At 38.5% G+C, this 19,324-nt stretch overlaps 1 protein-coding gene across 3 annotated transcripts in view; it reads right to left on the reverse strand.

Moving 5' to 3' along the window:
• Nucleotides 1-19,324, reverse strand: part of C3H8orf34 (chromosome 3 C8orf34 homolog) — a 194,852-nt gene that overhangs the window by 52,559 nt on the left and 122,969 nt on the right. For all 3 annotated transcript variants that reach the window (XR_012763426.1, XM_075416033.1, XM_075416032.1), the window contains one exon: nt 10,800-10,935. Coding sequence is in view for 2 of the 3 variants with exons in the window: in XM_075416033.1 (XP_075272148.1) it covers nt 10,800-10,935 (136 nt within the window). In the remaining variant the exon portion in view is untranslated. The remainder of the gene's footprint in view (nt 1-10,799; nt 10,936-19,324) is intronic.

A 19,324-nucleotide genomic window follows, 5' to 3' on the forward strand; every position in this document is an offset into this window, starting at 1 on the left:
AAAGAAAAAAAGGAAACAAAGAATGAAAAATAGGGACACAAGTAATCTGGCATGTTTAGTACTTTTTCCTTTGTAAGAATAGCCACTTAGAAATAGTACACAGAGGGGAAGCTAGTATGACATGCAAGACAGGTAAGAAAACAACATGTATATATAATCAAAAGGTTTGGTAACATTTGAAGACACAAACTTCCTAACATTCTGTGCATGAGCTTCAAGTAGAAAATTTTTCCCTCAAAATTATTTCTGTACCGACAACTTTAGTTTGGAAACATTTTTTTTCCCCTTGGTACTTTGAAGTCATTTGTTCCCAGATTTTTTTGAATATTAGCAAACCAGAAGTTTCTGCCAGAAACTGAGTCACTCAGCTGGCCTTACCACTACCAGGCAGATGTACAAAAACTATTCTTTATGCAAATACATGTCCCAAACCACATGTACACCTGTATCCACTCTCCAGTATTACATCACAGTGTGCAGAGCCAAACCAGGGATTATATGGAGTATTTGAGAGGTTGTTCTGACACATCTGTATATTATTGATTAATCAATAATATAAGTTGTATGACAGTATACCGTCATTTTTCCTACCTTTCTGTTGCATGAGTAGAGAGAAATTGGCTGTTTCCTTTAAAAGGTTACATGTTTCAAAGGCATGTGCATGCAGAAAAAGACTAAAAACTTTTATAGAACCCACAAATAAGCAAAATACAAATTGTAGGGGGTTCTTTGTTACACTTCTGTGTAAAAGGCTGCACTCTAGACAAATCAAAACCCATTTAAATGTACAAAAGGACAAATTTACCTAAAATTCACCACAGAGAATAAAGCTAGCAGGGAAAAGGGGGTCATAATGATTTAAATTCAAGAGTTCCATAAAAACCAGATAAAGTGCAACTTAGTGGGGACGATAATAAATATTCAGATGCAAGTCATCTGGATGCTCTGCACTTCCCACTCTGACAGAACAGTCACTACGTATTTATTTACACAGACCTTTGGCGAGTAACAAACATCGAAACATAGCACAGTTTGGGTTGGAATTGACCTTTAGAGGCCATCTCATCCAGCGTCCCCTACAATGAGCAGGGACATCTTCAACTGGATTAGGTTGCTCAGAGCTCCGTCCAGCCTGACCTTGAATGTTTCCAGGGGTGGGGAATCTACCACCTCTCTGGGCAACCTGATCCAATGTTTCACCACCCTCATTGTAAAATAGTTCTTCCTTACATCTAGTCTAAATTGACCCTCTTTCAGTTTAAAATCATTGCCCCTTGTCCTATTGCAACAGGCGCTGCTAAAACATCTGTCCCCATCTTTCTTATAAGCCCCCATAAATTACTGAAAGGCCGCAATGAAGTCTCCCCGGTGCCTTCTCTTCTCCAGGCTGAACAGCCCCAACTCTCTCAGCCTTTCCTCACAGGAGAGGTGCTCCAGCCTTCTGATAATTTTTGTGGCCCTCCTCTGGATCCACCCCAGGAAAAACAGGAATCAAAACTATGGTTCAGCTCTAAAGAGGAAATATAATATTGTAAGGTTTTCTGAATAGATATATCATGTTATATCATGATTTTGATAACAGAAATGATTATTCATTCTCCTCAAACCCCAGTTTCTAGTCATAGGCATTCCAGGATCCACCATCTATAGGTTCCTCCCCACAAAACTTTAAATTAGGAAGGAATTTAAAGTCTATAAAGAAAAACAGGGATTTGCCCCTTGCCCCTGTACGCTGCACTGGTAAGGCTGCACCGTGAATACTGTGTTCAACTTCGGGCCCCTCATTACAAGAAGGACATTGAGATGCTGGAACGTGTCCAGAGAAGGGCAACGAGGCTGGTGAGGGGTCTGGAGAACAAGTCTTACGAGGAGTGGCTAAGGGAGTTGGGGCTGTTTAGTCTGGAGGAGACTGAGGGAGGATCTTATCACTCTCTACAACTACCTGAAAGGAGGGTGTAGTGAGGCAGGTGTTGGTCTCTTCTCAGGTAACTAGTGATAGGACAAGAGGCAATGGCCTCAAGTTGTGTCAGGGGAGATTTAGATTGGATATTAGGAACAATTTCTTTACTGAAAGAGTGGTCAGGCATTGGAACAAGCTGCCCAGGGAGGTGGTGGAGTCACCATCCCTGGAGGTGTTCAAAAAACATGTCGATGTGGCACTTTGGGACATGGTTTAGCAGGCATGGTGGTGTTGGGTTGACTGTTGGACTTGATGATCTCAGAGGTCTTTTCCAACCTGTGATTCTATGATTCTATGAAAGACATTCTTTCAAGTCACACACACAGTGTTCTACTCCTAACTCTGTTAGTAATAGATAATTCTGTATTTCCAGTGATCAGATTCTCTTGTAATTCCATCCCCACTTGGTTTATATTAACACTGCAGTTAAAACGATGATTATAGTTCATGTAAACATACCTGAGCCACCTTTAAATACCTGAGCCACCTCTAAACTACCATCAATGACCTGGATGAAGAGTTAGAATGTACCCTCAGCAAGTCTGCTGATGACACCAAACTGGGAGGTGTGGTAGATACACCAGAAGGCTGTGCTGTCATTCAGCGTGACCTGGACAGGCTGGAAAGTTGGGCAGAGAGGAACCTGATGAGGTTCAACAAAGGCAAATGCAGGGTCCTGCACCTGGGGAGGATCAACCCCATGCAGCAGTACAGGCTTGGGGTGGACCTGCTGGAGAGCAGCTCTGTGGAGAGGGACCTGGGTGTCCTGGTGGACGACAGGTTAACCATGAGCCAGCAGTGTGCCCTGGCTACCAAGAAGGCCAATGGCATTCTGGGGTGCATTAGGAGGAGTGTGGCCAGCAGGACGAGGGAGGTTCTCCTTCCCCTCTACACTGCCCTAGTGAGGCCTCATCTGGAGTACTCTGTCCAGTTCTGGGCTCCCCAGTTCTAGAAAGATGAAGAGCTACTGGAGAGAGTCCAGCGGAGGGCTACAAGGATGGTGAGGGGACTGGAAAATCTCTCCTACGAGGAGAGGCTGAGGGAGCTGGGCTTGTTCAGCCTGAAGAAGAGAAGGCTGCGAGGGGACCTTATAAATGCTTATAAATATCTGAAGGGTGGGTGTCAGGAGCATGGGGCCAAGCTCTTTTCAGTAGTGCCCAGTGACAGGACAAGGGGCAATGGGCACAAACTGAAGCACAGGAAGTTCCGTCTGAACATGAGGAAGAACTTCTTCCCTCTGAGGGTGACGGAGCACTGGAACAGGCTGCCCAGGGAGGTTGTGGAGTCTCCTTCTCTGGAGATATTCAAGACCTGCCTGGACAAGTTCCTCTACAACCTACTGTAGGTGACCCTGCTTCGGCAGAGGGTTGGACTAGATGACCCACAGAGGTCCCTTCCAACCCCTACCATTCTGTGATTCCGTGATTCTATGTGCAGATGCTATCATTGAATAGTTTTGACAATTCATATAGCAGCTAAGGAATTTCTGCACACAGATTTCAGTGTAGGAGTAGATTTTTATCACCTCACCCAGACACTACACACTGTTACATATACTCAGGGTAAGTGGAAAACAGTCCACGGAGTTTTAATGTCTTTTACTCTGGCATACGCTTTGAACGTACTACTCCCTTTAGGATGATTCACATCAAAATGGCTCAGCCTGGGAAAAGACTTTGCACTCAGACTTGAACAGCAGTCTGCTGAAAACAGCAGAAGCATCTACAGGGATGGATCGGTCTAATTCGGCAGAACATAAACCTCGACCACCTGTTAAAAACACACCAGCAGCACACTCTGCATCTTCCAGGATCTACAACATGTATATGGAATGCCAGAGGTTGCCCCTTGTCTTCACCCCACCTGATCAGACTCTATCCCAGTGTTGCATGGTGCAGCACTCATTCCCTGACACCTTTGTGTCCCCAGCTGTGGAATCAGTCTGGAATTACATGCCTGGACAAGACAGGAGAGCCCATCCCATTTCAAAACACCAGTCAGCCATCCCAGTGGTTTCTGTGCAGGGAAACATAATGACAATGCGAGCAGAGTAGCCATAAACAATAAGGAAGGGATCTAGGGCACAGCTGAAGTTGAGGAAGCTCAGTAGGCTTCCTTCCTTCACTTAAGGCAATCTTCCAGGAGCTCATCATCTTTAACTGCTTTTTAAATGTAGTCTTCTGTTAGTATTTACGATCTTCCTCACAGGAGTAAGGGCTTTCACTAATTTCTCTTTGCTGTCTGAAGTTTCAGCAGTGTTGTCTGTGGACAGTACATACAGTAACATAGCTTATTTAACAGCAAGTTTTTCTTTACTTACAGTCATCAGCTTTTCTGCTTTTGATAGTTAAATGAGATTCACTTGCCAAGCTTCAGACACTATTTTCTGCACAGATCATTATCAAATTTTCCACCCAATGCTTCTTAAAGACCTCACATCTCATGAGTATTGTTACATCTTTGTGATACTCAGATAAAGCATCTCCATACCAGCTCTATCTCCGTACGAATCTAAAATGGTTGAAGCTGAATTAACACCAGAGAATTCCCTGACTGAACAGCTAATTCCTATTCTTTTCTAGACAGATATATCATGGCCGGTTCAGACAACAGTTCTATTCTTTCCACTATTCTTCCGCAATTTATGACAAATTATAGCTGGTTCCTTCAATTCTCTTGTCTCCTCCCCCAGACATTTATGGTCCTCATAACTCTCGTGAAGATCTGCTGTAAGTCCAGTGCTGTATTTTAGAAAGCCTACACATGATTCTTAAATTTCACATAGTATCATGTAGTTTATATGACTATGTCCCAAGCATGCATGCAGGTGGCGAAGACCACACTGTAGAAAACCAAGCTTACTAAAATGTTGCAAAAATCGTGATGGTTAAATAAAAGTTAACTGGCTTTGGTAAAGAAACAAGCTAACTTGAAAATTGTCTGGAGGCCAAGCCATATTAAAGTAGTCCGAGATACAGATGAGCAGGGCAACAATGAAGAATTCACAGGCAAAGCACAATGACACGAGACTTTTGGAGTATTTTTTCCAAACTAAGTTTTCAGACAGCATCTGTAAATGGTAGCATGCACAGAGCATCTCATTTATTCTTCATTAGCAGCTGAAGTACACAAATTACTACACTTGAACTGTACTCCACATCCCTGTAGTGACGGTTAGAAAAGCCACATTTACTTTTTCAATGTACAGATGTAATTTATTTGATTGTACCTATATATTTGATTCTTCTAACATGTTAAAAGGCGTTAGGAAGTTGTGCTTTTGCTCTAGCTACTCTTAAAACAAAATATTAACTAAAATATTGCATCTCAAACCTACATTTGTATGCAACTAGTGCTCTGTCCCAACATTCTTGTTCAGAAGCCTTCAAGCTTGTGGCACAGTATGTTTTCTATAATCCCATTTCTTTTTTAATCACATGCAACCCCTTTTTTGTATTCTATTGATGTTAAGAAGAATGAATGCAGCCCTTGCGCTATTAAAAACAAAAAGCTTCTTACTTCCAGGAATGCATTGGCAAGACTCCATAAGAAAAAGATTTAACTTTTAAGCATGGCAGTGGGCATACAAGGCTAATGGGTGGTCCTTCCAGAAAAAAAAAAGAAAAACCCCTAAAATTAATTCAACAGTACATTACTATTATCTTATACCTTATGGCTGATTAAATTCTTGCAAATTGCTCAATGTGCGAGCAACAATACATGAGAAAAAAATTGAAGTGTTGTTTCATTTTTACAAATTGTCATTTAGATCTTTATTTAACCCATATGAGTTTTCCTTGTGTGTGAGGGTGTCTTATCATTCATCAGCCAAACCTGAAATTCATTTGTTTTGCCTGTATATGAGAAAGGATTCACAAAATCATGTCATAGAATGAGTCAGACTTTTCTCCAAATCAATCAGACTAGTTGTGCCTTTAGATGAAGATGGAATTTTTATTAAAATAATTTTGCTCAAATGATCTAAATCCAGATCATTTGTACTAAAAATGTCTTTGCTAATTTTCTGGACTAAATCGCAAAAGGCAAATCTTCCAAATACAGTTATTTTTGCAGCCCTTTTTTCTGTATCTATAAACCTTGTTTTGTTCCACCTTGTGAATGATGTCACCCCTTTATTTAGATGACTTAATATGCTGCTTAACTTGCACTGTAATCCAAAAGCAGCTATGGGAATAACATTGTTCTGTAGCTACTTTCCCATCCGAAAAACCTCTTAAAGCTGTTACCCATCTGCATTTCGCTCATAGTGTGTGAAACATCTATACAGAAAACAGTAAGCTCTCTGTTTCTTACAGCTATATTCCAGTCTACAAACCAATTTATACTCCAGGAGAATTAACCCCTCCTTTTATTTCTCTTTCTCTCTGTTTTTTGGGGTTTTGGGCAGGGGTGGTTGGTTGGTTTGGGTGGGATCTTGGGCAGTAAAAAAAAAATTGAAGTGTTAGGTTGAAAGAATCCCCCATCTTTAGCTCCTAGATATCTGGGTGGAGAATTTTACCTTTTATTAAAATTACTGACCTGGGCTGTGATTATCTATCTATTGTTTAAAGATGATTGGCGAAATTATCAGCATTGAAGGTTAGATACCAGTTTCTAAGAAAAAACAAGCTTTAAAGTTTGCGGGTTTTATTCTAGTTCCAATTATGCCCATTCTGAGTCTCATTTCTTGTGATTCATGAAAAAGCTCTTACTTTTGTCTAAGAGACTTGAGGCAGAGGAGAAAATTTTGTCAAATGTAGTGCCTCAACAGCACTGCAGGTTTCCCCAATGTAAACTGGATTTTATTTGCTTTGTAACAAAGTAGATTTTTATCACTGACTATAGCTACTCCCATCTGGCATTCTTTTTTAAGATCTTCCTCTGACACTGTGTTAAATGCTGCACCCAAAATAGAATAGGGGAGTTCAAAGGGGGAGAACTACTAACAGCAGAGTAACAGCTTAGTGACAGTCAGAGACATTTAATACTAGCTTGAACTAAATGCCAGTTACTAGCAAAGGAATAAGGCTGTACCGACAGAGAAAGAGGGAACCAGAAGCTCCTATTATTACAGTCGAGAAATTGGGTCCTGATTTTCTCATATATTTGAGCAGTAGAAAGGGATGGAGATAAACTGGAGCTAAATGAAGCCTGATGGGGAAAACAGTTGGTTCCATCCTCTCTTCTCACAAGTTACTGTACTCCCATGTTTAGCCCATTTGTAGGAAGCTAGAGAGCCACAGAAGAGATAAGACATATTGTTGCACTCTACCCTACTGCAGGTGCTCTCAGTGGGCATACAGAATTAAACCAGCACTCCTCTCAGGCAAAAATAACCTACACATAGCCATAGACGTGTTCCCTCTAATTCTCAAATAATGAGGAAGCCCTAATGATCTAGGGCAAGCAGATCTAGTCCTAGTAATTGAAGGGTCTAAAACACACGATTTTAATGAGGAAGTAGGGTGGAACTTTGATAAGACTATTTGTCCTTTCCAAGCAAGACCCAAAAAATCAAGGTAAATTAAGTTAAAGCCAGTACTGAGGAACTCCCTCCTTTAAATAAACCCTCTCAGAAGAGCTCCAACTTGTCCAAGGAAGTGAGAAATCTTCTGGAGGAGGTATCATACAAACCGACTGGAGAGTAATCAGAGAACAGCATTTAAAAAAAAATACAGCAAGGTGAAAGAACTAGATAATGCAAACACAAGAGTAAAATTGAACTTTTTGACTGACCCACAAAGCACATTTCCTAACATCTGGAACCTTGCCAATCAAATTTCAAATAAAAAGTCATATTCTTCCTACAGACAGCCAAAATACCGTTCAGCAAACCTGATTTGGTAATCTAATTTGGCAAGCCCTATCATCTACAGAACACCCACTGCCGTTAATAGGTCCATTCATTTTTAATCACTTTATACAACAAAAAAATGGCTAAAATTGGAGAGAAAGACACCTGTTTAATTGTAACCAAAAGTGTGCATAACAAGAACTTCTACTGATTTCTTTTCCAATGGCATTCAAATATGCCCACAATCAAATCCCATAGTATTTACACATAAACAGTACAGAACACAGACTACTTAGAGAATATAAAAAAATAGAAATAGAATTTCTAAAACAAATATACTAATAGGTTCTGTATTATGACCTTACAAATAGTGGGCTTTGTCATAACAATGGAGACAAATGCCAACACTAAGAAACTTTCATAGAGATGACCCAAATATTCAGGCTGTGATTTTATAGCATGGTATTTTCAATGGCTATATCACTGAGTAACAGCAAATTGAATTGCTTTTGGAATCAAACAAGAAAAAACCTGTCTTTGTGTCCTTGAAGCCACTTCCTTCATGCAACTCTCTCTACACACTACATCAGCTGCTGCAAGAAGGTGCTGGACAAATCCACTGCGGAGGTATGGGAAGAGAGAGCTAACTGAAATGATGCCGTGAAAAGCCGGAATTGAAGACTCGATAGTCGGCAGACTATTAAGCAGGTATTCTTTATTGCGGCGCCGGGCACACGGGGGATCTCTCCTCCAAACGTGTGCACCGAAGAGACACAGTTACTAGGTATTTATGCTATGTTAACATACATATTCATTACATTTCCAAGAAATGTTTATCATAGTAATGGCTTTTCCAAGAATTCATTAATATATGGTAATGTCCATCGCACATGTTTGTTTGGCGTCTCTCGGCAGGGGTCTTCAGATTATCCTGCAGCCTCCTTATCTCTGTAGTTTGCATACCTGTTCTCCCAAGGCCCAGGCGCCTAAAGGGATTATTCAGGAGTCCCTTGTCTTGCAACCGTCCCAGTATTCACAAAGAACCAAGACTTGTTTCTGACCACCTGAAGTGATAACATCCCCTACATGTTACATTTGTTACATTTACAGTTATCAGCACTAATAACTCTGTCATGAAGTAAGACAGGAAAGGTGTCCTCAGACCCAGTAAGAAGGAAGGAATGCTCCAAAAGAAAAGACAGACTTCATCATTTTGAAGAATAAATCCTAGTTTCCTTCCAAATGAATACAACAGCAATACCCAGTTCTCTCTTTTGACTTCCCTTGCTACTGATGAGAAGGTATATTTTTTTAATTCCTCCAAAGTTTAAAGAAACTGCTAAACTACAATTTGAGTGAAAAGAACCACAGTCAAGTAGGTATCATCCAGTTCCTCAACAACTTCATTGAACACGGTAGGGAATGAAATGAAGGTCTATAGTCGAAATAAAGCACTGCTTTGCATTCTCTGGTAAGTGAAGTGACAAAAGGGGATTTCATGAGCTCCTCCTCTCACAACTCATATTTCAGACTGCAGAGTCATATAGTACAGCCAGTTCAAGGACAATAGCAATAGCCAAGGTTGCTAGGTTTGGCTCAAGATCTGAGCTGTTTGTTCCCTGGTGTGCAGGACTGAGAGGATATATAGTATCTCAGCACCTGCTGTTAGGGGCTACCTTAGGGAATTTAAAATTTAATTAACCTTCACAGTAATCCGTACAAGATTTTATGCAAGTTCAAAAACACCACACAGAAAACTTAACATTTCTGTTTTCCTCACCTTTCTACTTGTTAAATCCATGGACAACCGATGCCAGTTGGAAAAAGGTGCCACATTTCCATGTAGCTAGTTGTTTGGGAACGTTTTACAGCATAAGCAATTTGTTTCTAGTGAATTGGGAAGAACTGCACCACCAGCATGTTTGCTCTTTTGCTAAAGCAGAAGGCCACACTGACGACAGCAAAACTCGCTAGAACTACAAGGCCATCCAGTCACTGCTACTCTGACAGTACTGTGTGCTGAAGTTCCCCGAGGCTCCACAACCCTGCTGAAGAGTTGCTATTGCATGGGGGATTCGGTATGCCTGTAGTTGCACTCCCAGAGCATCAAAAAGTGTTTTGAAGCCCCTCTTCCTACATAAGTGCCTTTTAAAAGTAGTCATTTCCAAGCAAAATGGGGAAAAAAAGTAGAAACCTAGGGTGGCATATGGCCAAACTTTTGACTTAATTTCACCGCAGGTTGCTTTTTATTTACAAGCAGCTAATCCCCTCTCAAACTACACAATAGAGCAGCCATTGGCAAAGGCAGGCAGATAAAATTGGCATGCCTCTGTTTTGTTCTTCTAATCTGAACCATTAACAGAAGGGTGAGAAGGCTAGTTCTGTCATTTAAACAGGCTTAAATCCTTTCTCCAAATGAGCTTTTGTCTACGTAGAAGAATGCATCTAGGAAATTTAGGGGGTTTCTGCTAGTGTTGCATTCTCAAATTGACTGGGCTGGGGGAATACCAGCCTGTTTATTTGGCCCTTATACTGTAAATGCAAGAATTATCTCCAGCTGTCAAAACCAAAAAGGGTTCAACCTGATTAAATTATTTTTTCAGAGGTAAAACAGGATGAGATTATAAAGTGCTAAGAAGCAACTATTTGAAATCCTGAACTGCACCTGTGCAACTAAATCTCCATTTATACAGGTGCTTTTCAAATTGGATTTGAACCTTTGAATTCCCTGATTCATCCCCTGAAAAACCACAGAAGCTCAAATAACTAATGAAATTCAGAGACAGAAAGGCTTAAAATAGTTTCAAGCTGTGAAGTAAGGCCTAAGACTATGTTCTTTGATTCATTGTTTACGCGACATATCAAACATAAACATAAGTTGTACAACCCAAATGCCAGAGGTCACAGAGTTGCCAGCAGCCAAGTAATTATTTTTTCTTCAGCACAACAGAGGTCATCACCTGGCCCATAAGCACAATACATAGCTGAAAACCTGGGGAAAATAATGTATCGGTTAGCATGATCTGGTCTTGTTTTGCTTTTTACCTGGCACATCTTGCGCAGATATTCAATGTGACCTTTGCCTGAGGCTCAGCCATATGAGCACTTCGAGTTTGATTGAATTTGCTCCCAGAAGACATCACACTTGTTACTCCTTCCATTCTTAGATCATCAAGATCTTCTGCAACAAAACAGAATGACTGGATGAACACACGATTAAATTTTGCAGCAATAAAGGTGCTTCATCTGTAGAATCACTAAAGAATGGAACAACTAAAAAATCAGGAAGAAAACACATTTATTTCTCTAATAATAGGAAAAGACATTTGAGAGGATTTTTATTTATATATATTATCAACCTGTTACAAGGGGTTCCTTGAAAAATACTCAATATCATTTCCACTTCAAACAGTGCTGCATATTTTTTCAATCTTTATTTCTCTGACTCATTTATAAAAAAATTGTCATCAAGAGATGCTGTCCAATAGCTCCATTTGACAGAGCGCATATTGCAGAGAAAATTCTTTGGTTTTGAGTGTATGTTCCTCCTCTGATTTTTTCAGTCTATTCATTTAGCAATGAAAAAAATATTGCTAAAATAAATGTGCTCTGCTAAACCCAGAAAATGTGAAATGGATACATATATCACATTAAAAGAGACCATCATGTGCATACTTATACCCACCATATTGTTGTAATATTTGGGCAACTCATAACTGGATTTTCTACTACCATAAAATCATTACCATTTTGCAGGAAGACAGCTGAGGCTCTCAGAAAAGTTTTTGCCCAAGATGACACCATAACAGTGTAGCTCACTTAGAATGTAAACGAATTCTCTTGGTCTACAGTCAGGACACTCTTTAGGGATAATCTGTATATTTGCTGCTAACATAAAACTGGCAACTTCTGTATACCTAATGTATCCTTAAAGCCAAATTTTCAGTTGTTTATAATTTGGTTATGTTCTAGCTGAAAGGTAAACAAGAAAAACACTGACTAGATGCTATTAAATCAGGACCAACCATTCCATGTACTGACTGATTCATGCCGCTTATGTTATACAGTATGTGATCATCTAATTACAATGTCTTTCAGATAATGTATACACATATATTTCCACATATTTATGTTTACAAAAGAAACCTGATGTTAAAAGATCTGAGTAGAGCAGAAAGTGCATAAAGGCAGACTTTAACTGCTGACATCAGATGGGGAACAGTCACAGAGAACTTTAAAATCAGAAGAGGCAATGTTCAATTAGGATATAAAATACAGAAATAGTCACTATAGATACACAATGGAGCACCAGGCTCCTCTTCATACACAAAAGAGTGAGATACAACCTCCCGAATCATTACCTAAAATATTTCTGGTTGTCCTCTATAGTTCATAGACACTACTCTTGCTGCTGTGGTTCAAACTCCAGGCAGTATGGCCAGATTGTCAGGATTATGCCATGTTAACACCACTCTTTCTGGGAAACATCATTTTAATAAGGAACATCCAAGAACAGCAAAGCTAAACTTAAAAGAAATTTTTGTGACTAAAGTCTTTGAACTAGATTTTCTTATCTGTAATGTTTTATTTTAGTGCTTAAGAAAACTTTCCTCCCTCCCAAAATTCGTTGGCTTGGTGGTATAAATTGACAGTTCTACTGAAGCTTCTGGCATCGATTTACATTATTTCCACACCTTTTTCTTTAGATTTCATCTATCGTTAACATACAAACTAATTCAAAGGACTTGGAAGGCTGTATGATAAACAATTATGAAATCAATCATCTATGAGTCATTTCAGAAAAGGTATTACATATTCAGAACACACTCTGTATTAAAATAAACATAGTTTAATTGTGCTTTAAAGAGGTGTGAAAAGTTCCATATTTTTTAACAGATGTAAACCACTGCATGGATTACAGTTTAAATGAAATTGAAGCATACGCCTCAGGTTTTTTTTCCCCCTAAACAGATGTGATTTCTTTAAATGAGGCTTTCAACTATTCTCTGCCTGATTAACTTTTGGCTCTGATGACAAAGACTGTTTCAATAGAGCAGTAACATAGGCTGTCCTCTATTATACCTTTTATATTTGAATCTGTATATCAAAACCACAATTTTTTTCATTTTCAGTCAACTACTAATATTTTTCTCTGGAGAGAAAATTAAGTGAAACTTTGCGCAAGAACATGGATTTCAGAGGTGCCTATAGCTGTAGCTAGCAGACAACTAGGCATAATATTACGCAGTATTGATTTATTGTCACATGCTGTTAGACCAACAGCAGTAATGTGCATGCTAAAATGCAGATTAAAAAAAAAAGCAACCTATATCATATACAATTGTTAATTTTTCTCAACGAATGTTCATTGAGCTAAGTCAGCATTGGATGGAATTTGTCCATGGCAAGCTACAAACAACTATTAATATTCCAACTAAAAACAGAAGCATAACCCCATCTACCAACTCTGAAGAATAACTGCAGCATTTGATTTAATTTTGATTACTGCACTTCTGCCTCAGTATTGAATGATTTCAGTTTCTTCTGGATGACTCAAATTTGCAGTGCAGATATTGCATGTTCTTCTCACTAAAGCAACCGGGCTTTGAGAAGCTGCTGGTTCCCAATACCCACAACTTTGGGCGGGAATTTTTGAATTGTGAGCAAGTTTACGTGCCATATGGCAATCTTCCTGATCGATCACATTCATTATTGAAGGCTCTTAATTAAAAAAAGCCTAACAATAAATCACACAGTAATTTTAGTACTAAACTCTCTGTGTGTATATTGTTCAACAATCGATGTGTGTTATGCAGAATATTTGTTCATAAATAACGATGTTATTAAAATAAATGCAAAGAACGAGTGCAATAATGCAACTTAAGAATGAAAAAAAGGTTTCCAAAGGTTCGGATGTTTCTACATAACATTGGAAAGAATCAGTCTTAGCAAAAAAGGATTTCATTAAGAAGTCAATTCAGTTACAGAGTCTGAACACTGAATCTTTTCTCTTGCTTTGTATTCTTTGCTGGACCAACTAGTGATGATACAGCTGAGCAGTTCAGTGATTCTGTTGAGCAGCAATGAGGTAATTCACTGAGAAAAGAGAGAAAGAAAAGCCAAGCTGATGACTGCTTAAGTGATGGAAGACAGGAATACTCTGAAAATTCTCAGATCCTTAGAAAACTGTTACCTATCTTTGCACAGTGATAGGCTGTAAGTTCATGTAAATGAAACAATCTCACTTGTGCTAATAAAAGTTTGTTATTTTAATGCATGACTGCACTGTATTTCTTTGATTTAATGTTAATTCTCTGCTATTCTCTATACGAATAGGGTATGTGAAGATCATACGTTGGTCCTATAGCAATTTCCATTAAGTATGTTCCATGTAGTAAAAAAACCTACAAAACCAACGAAAACCCCTTACATGTTTCTCAAATCAGCAATTGACTAAAATAAATTCACACAGCTGCAATCTTCATGCATTGCCATAACAGCAATACATGGAAATATTTAAAAGTGAGATAAAGATCACAAGTGTAACATAGCATAGTACAGAAACAGATGTTTTCTATATTAATAATAATGCTGCACTCAGCTGAATTCATGGTGATTCTTTATAGACAAGTTTCATCAAAACGGGAAGCGGAAAAAGAGTTTCTATTTCAGCTAAACAAGAACACAGCCCAGTAACAAGGTAATGTTTTTAAATAGGGCATTGTTTATAGTTATTTACTTACTTTCTTTCTGGGGAGGAATGGCTGGGGAGAGGGAAAGGGGCACTAGTGGCAAGTATTCTAGAAAATGCAAGACTGCTTAATGTTGTGGGATGAGAGAGTATGGAATCATCTTACAAACATCTCCTACAAGACTCAGACACGGTTCACTTCAAGGATAGAGCTCTTCTTACACAAAACTCCCATTAAAGCCAGTGAAAGTTCAGCTGCACAGAATACTCACATAATCAGGTTATGTGTTACACTGTGTGATATGATCCAGTCACTTTTGTCTCCTTCCTCCATTACAAAACCTGTAGTAATTTCCCAGGAGTAATTCAAGAAGTATAAGGTGCAAAGCTGGAAAAAGTCCCGATTCATCTTTAGAGAGGTTATGACAGCTCAGAGGTTGTCCAGTCTAATGCTAAGAAAAGCAGTAAATGTTTTCATGTGACAATAAAAAATTCAGATAATGAATTCTGATCTATGCCAGTCAATTCTGATGCACCTGTAAAACAATGCCTCTTTCTCTGAAGCAATGAATTTCTCAAGGTAGTATTCTTACATTATTATAGACATTGATGTATTCCATGTACACAGCATTGATTTGTCAAAGATTGTTGACTGAAGCACAGGCTCTACTACGCTCATTACAATAACAGCAACAAACAACCCCCCCAGAAAAAAAAGCAAAAAATCAACCCAAGGAAACAAACCAACAAAAGCCTACTACTGAAAGCAGTTCTGCTTGTGTTCCAGGAATTTATGCCTTACATATATGTTATACTTGTATGTATCTTATTATGTTAACCAATCCTCTCTGTTTCAGATCAATTTTCTTATCAATATCAAGAAAGTCCAATAAAAATCCCACCTTAATTCCACCAGAACTGTTGGTACAAGCAGGAGTGAAGCTTTCACACAAAGAAGAACCATTAATCTAGAACACCTGATGCTTCACTCCTAGAAATTATAATTAATCATTTACTTCAACAAAAGTAAACCTGGAATTATATTCCACAATACAGTAGCTACAGGACATCTCACTTTGTTTCTTCTTCTTCGTCTATGACTTCGATGTCATGAAGTCGACAATGCTGTTAGTCTGGTACATATGTTCTAATATGCTTCCTATTACATCTTCAAATATCAGAATTTGGCCCAGTTCAGACCCATGCCATAGGCTGTTGATGCAAATGTCAGCCTAAGTAAACTCATCAAGAGACTTTCATTCCTTAGAGCCATTTGAGATTCCTGAACTCAATGTTCTAAACATGTCTTACTTTATAAGCACCTCAAGTTGACAATAAATTCCCTAAACGTTTGTGCTTCCACTGATGGATGCATGCAAAACCAATTGAAGCGTGACAATGCTAAATTCTTGAGTTTGCATGTCCACCTCTACCTGTATCATTTGTCAGAGCCAATCTAGCAGAATCCCACCCCACAGTCAAAGCCACAAAATCAGCATGGGGCTACAGAAAGCAGCATTGTTTCCAGGTACGGAAACATATAACGAATCATTGATTAGTGTTCCCACTTTTAATCAGCAAGAGTGAGAAGGATCTGTTTTCAGTTTCTCCATCTGCCTATTTTAAGCTAGGACTGGAATCAACAGAGCACGTAGCCTTTTCTGATGAAGATGTTCTGGTTTCATTAGAGCACACTTCAGTATCTTAGACAACTACATCAAGCACTGATCCACAGGCCTCCTGCTTATTCTCCCTTTTTCCACTAGGTGGGATATTTGTTTACTACAGAAAACAAATTACTTGCAAGCAACACTGATGGAGCACTGATTTAGTGGATGAGGGTGTCTGTAAGATGCAGTGTCTGGGCTTCAGACCCTTGCTCCAAATCAGGCAGATGAAGTTTATAAAATAAGTCTTGGACATCCCAACTGCCCAAAACACTGACTGAATGCAACATTATAGTCTCATTTTACTTAAATGAGAAAGTCCACAACCATAGTTGAAAAGAACTGGCATCATGCCCTCTTATCATTCCCTACTGGCAAACCTAGGACAAATGATCTAATATCACCAAATAACCACTGTTCACCCAGTAATTCAGCAACAGTAACTGATTATGTAAGCACTGTTGTTCCATATCAATAGTGATTTCACACACATCAGTCTAAGCTATTAACTAGGTAGTTTCATTCAGTGTTAAAGAATTATTTCAAACACTTGATTTTTACAAGAACAGGAATGTACTATTGTTTGGAGCACATTAATTACTTCTACATTTCCAATAAAATGAAGTTTAGAATATTTCACTTGTTACATCACATTCCATAATGCGTCACTGCAACTTCCATAATTGTAGAAAAGTACTTGCACTATAATAATAACATAGAACCACAAAAAGGTCAGAAAATCCATAAAACAAACAGAAATTCTGGACTTCAGAAGACATCTAAAGGAATGTCTTTTAATGCTTTTCCTTGGCAAATTTCTTCTTTTTTGCACTTTAGCTTTAAGTAAAACAAATTTTAAAATTAAAAGCAAATTTTGATCAATATTTCTAATCAGCTCCAATGCTGATGTCATTTATTTATGCAACCACTAGACTTATTTGAATGTGCAATTCAGATCTCAGTCCAGCTTTGCATTCTTAAAGAAAACCACTACAAAAAGCTTTGTCATAACGATAGCATAAGCCATGTTTAAATCAAGTAAGCTGTTTTTCAATCATACCAAAAATATCAAAGCATTAGAAAGGAATGTATATTTCAAAGGTCTCATTTTGGTTTAAATTTCAGTTTGTTTATTTTCTAACAAAGAGGAGCCAGCCATAATATTTTTCAAGTGTGTCTTCGCCAGGGCGGTTGGACTAGACGACCCACAGAGGTCCCTTCCAACCCCTAACATTCTGTGATTCTGTGTTTGATTAACATAGTAGAAATATTCCTTACAATATATATCCAAAATATCGAATTTCACATTACATTGTCATTTACATTTTTCTTTATTAAATATATTTTGAATTAAACTGATAATTTGCATGCTGTTTATATGAAGTCTTATAAAAGTAAGCTATGGATGAATAATAATTCATTAATTTAGTAGTACACCTTACTAAACACAAAGCAACTACAGGAAATTTTCAGTCAGTCAGAGAAGATATTAAGCTGTTAGCTGTTAAACTGTTTAGCTTTGTATGAATCAATTTTTGCACTGACGGCCACATCCGTATTTCTTTGCATCCACCTAATTTACTCTACCAGCCCCTTGGCAAGATTAATCTTAGTTGGCTTGTCAAGAGGCCAGTGGAAATTTATACACCTTTTATTGAAATGAAAGTTGAGGCAAAGCATAAAAATTACAAAAAAAATTTTATGCCAAACATTTCCAGTAACACTGAACCTTCCAACAGCCTTCGTCTGAAAAATTACTGGTACAAGCACTGCTGGAGTGCGTTACTAGAGCATCTGTATGGTCTCTCCCATAAACCTATATAGATCAAGGATTCCCACAGTGGAAATATCTCTCTTTCCCAGCTTCTTTTTTCTTTCTTCTTAATTAAAATGATCAGATTCCACATGTAGTCAAACACCTTACTTGTCCTTCAAAGAATCCTCTTCATGAAGAGAGAAATGCACTAAGAAGCAAGATGCTTGTACAGCTTAAATTTTCTACTGAGAAATTTGCGCATCTCCCGCTTTAAAAAAAGTGCTTTTCAGTCAAGCACTATACTCAAATGCATCCATTTACAGACCAGGCACTTGTGTTAGCAAAGTTCCAGCCAATTCAGGGACTCATATATGACGAATCTCTGACTGGAAAGTTTGGGCAGACAGAGAAAACAAAGAAATCTCTAAACTATCTGTGTGCTCAGGCACATTTAGCAAAGGATACTTGGTGTGTTGTATGTTAAAGTTCACAGCAAGCTCTAGATGCATTAAAGTCCGACTGAGACAGTAACATCTCAGTAATTCTATGATAATCAGCAAAACTCTTAGGTAACAAGCTAGAAGAAACCAACTGTGGATCTTCGTTATTGCTCTTCAAAACTTATGCCTAGCTGCAAAGGGACAACTGCCCTTCTTGTTACCTCTGCTAACTGTGACTCAAAGATAATAATAATAAGGCATCCAACAAATGAAGATCTGCAGTTTCTTCCAGTTGTATCCCTCTATCAGCTTGCATCAACTCTGCTTTGTCCTGAGACAAGACCATCTGTTTTGTATCACTATCCCTATTTTGGCCAGACACTGGGACATCTGGAAGACTGCACTGTCTACACTCCAAGAAGCAGACACTGGGCTGGATACCATCAGCATACCATCAGTTGACAGTATATGCTCTTCCTCACTCATTGATTATAACACTGACGTCTTTTGAGAGAAGTTAGAACAAAATTGTAAACTTAATTTTATCTCTCCAGCTGGGTCAAGCAGACAAACTAGCAGGTATGTCAAAACCACCTCACACATCCAACATATTAGCCAGGTAATAAAGTTCCAAATAAACCACACAGTTTTCCAGTAACATTTTTAGTGAAGTAAATGCTTTTTGAAGAACTTTTTGGTTTCTGTGTAGTTGGGGGTGTTGTATAGGTGCCACTTCTTCTGTTAGATCTTTTTGTGTAACCTACCTGTTCAGTGCACTATTGTGTTATGTTTGCTCATGCTTCAGGTTTGGATAAGAGAAAATTAGAAGGTTTATGGTTTTGCCATAGTGCCCGTGCAAGCATACTGCAATATAAGACAGAGAGATGGCTGAAATGGAAAATAACCTAGTGGCACATATAACACATATGATTGCTACAATTTCACTGAATATTGTAGGACAAGATTATTGCCTAAATAATAAACCAGGCATTGCAGCATGTTAGTCCATATAATGT

This window comes from Opisthocomus hoazin, chromosome 3 (assembly GCF_030867145.1).
Source record: "Opisthocomus hoazin isolate bOpiHoa1 chromosome 3, bOpiHoa1.hap1, whole genome shotgun sequence".
In the NCBI taxonomy this organism is placed as follows: Eukaryota; Metazoa; Chordata; class Aves; order Opisthocomiformes; family Opisthocomidae; genus Opisthocomus; species Opisthocomus hoazin.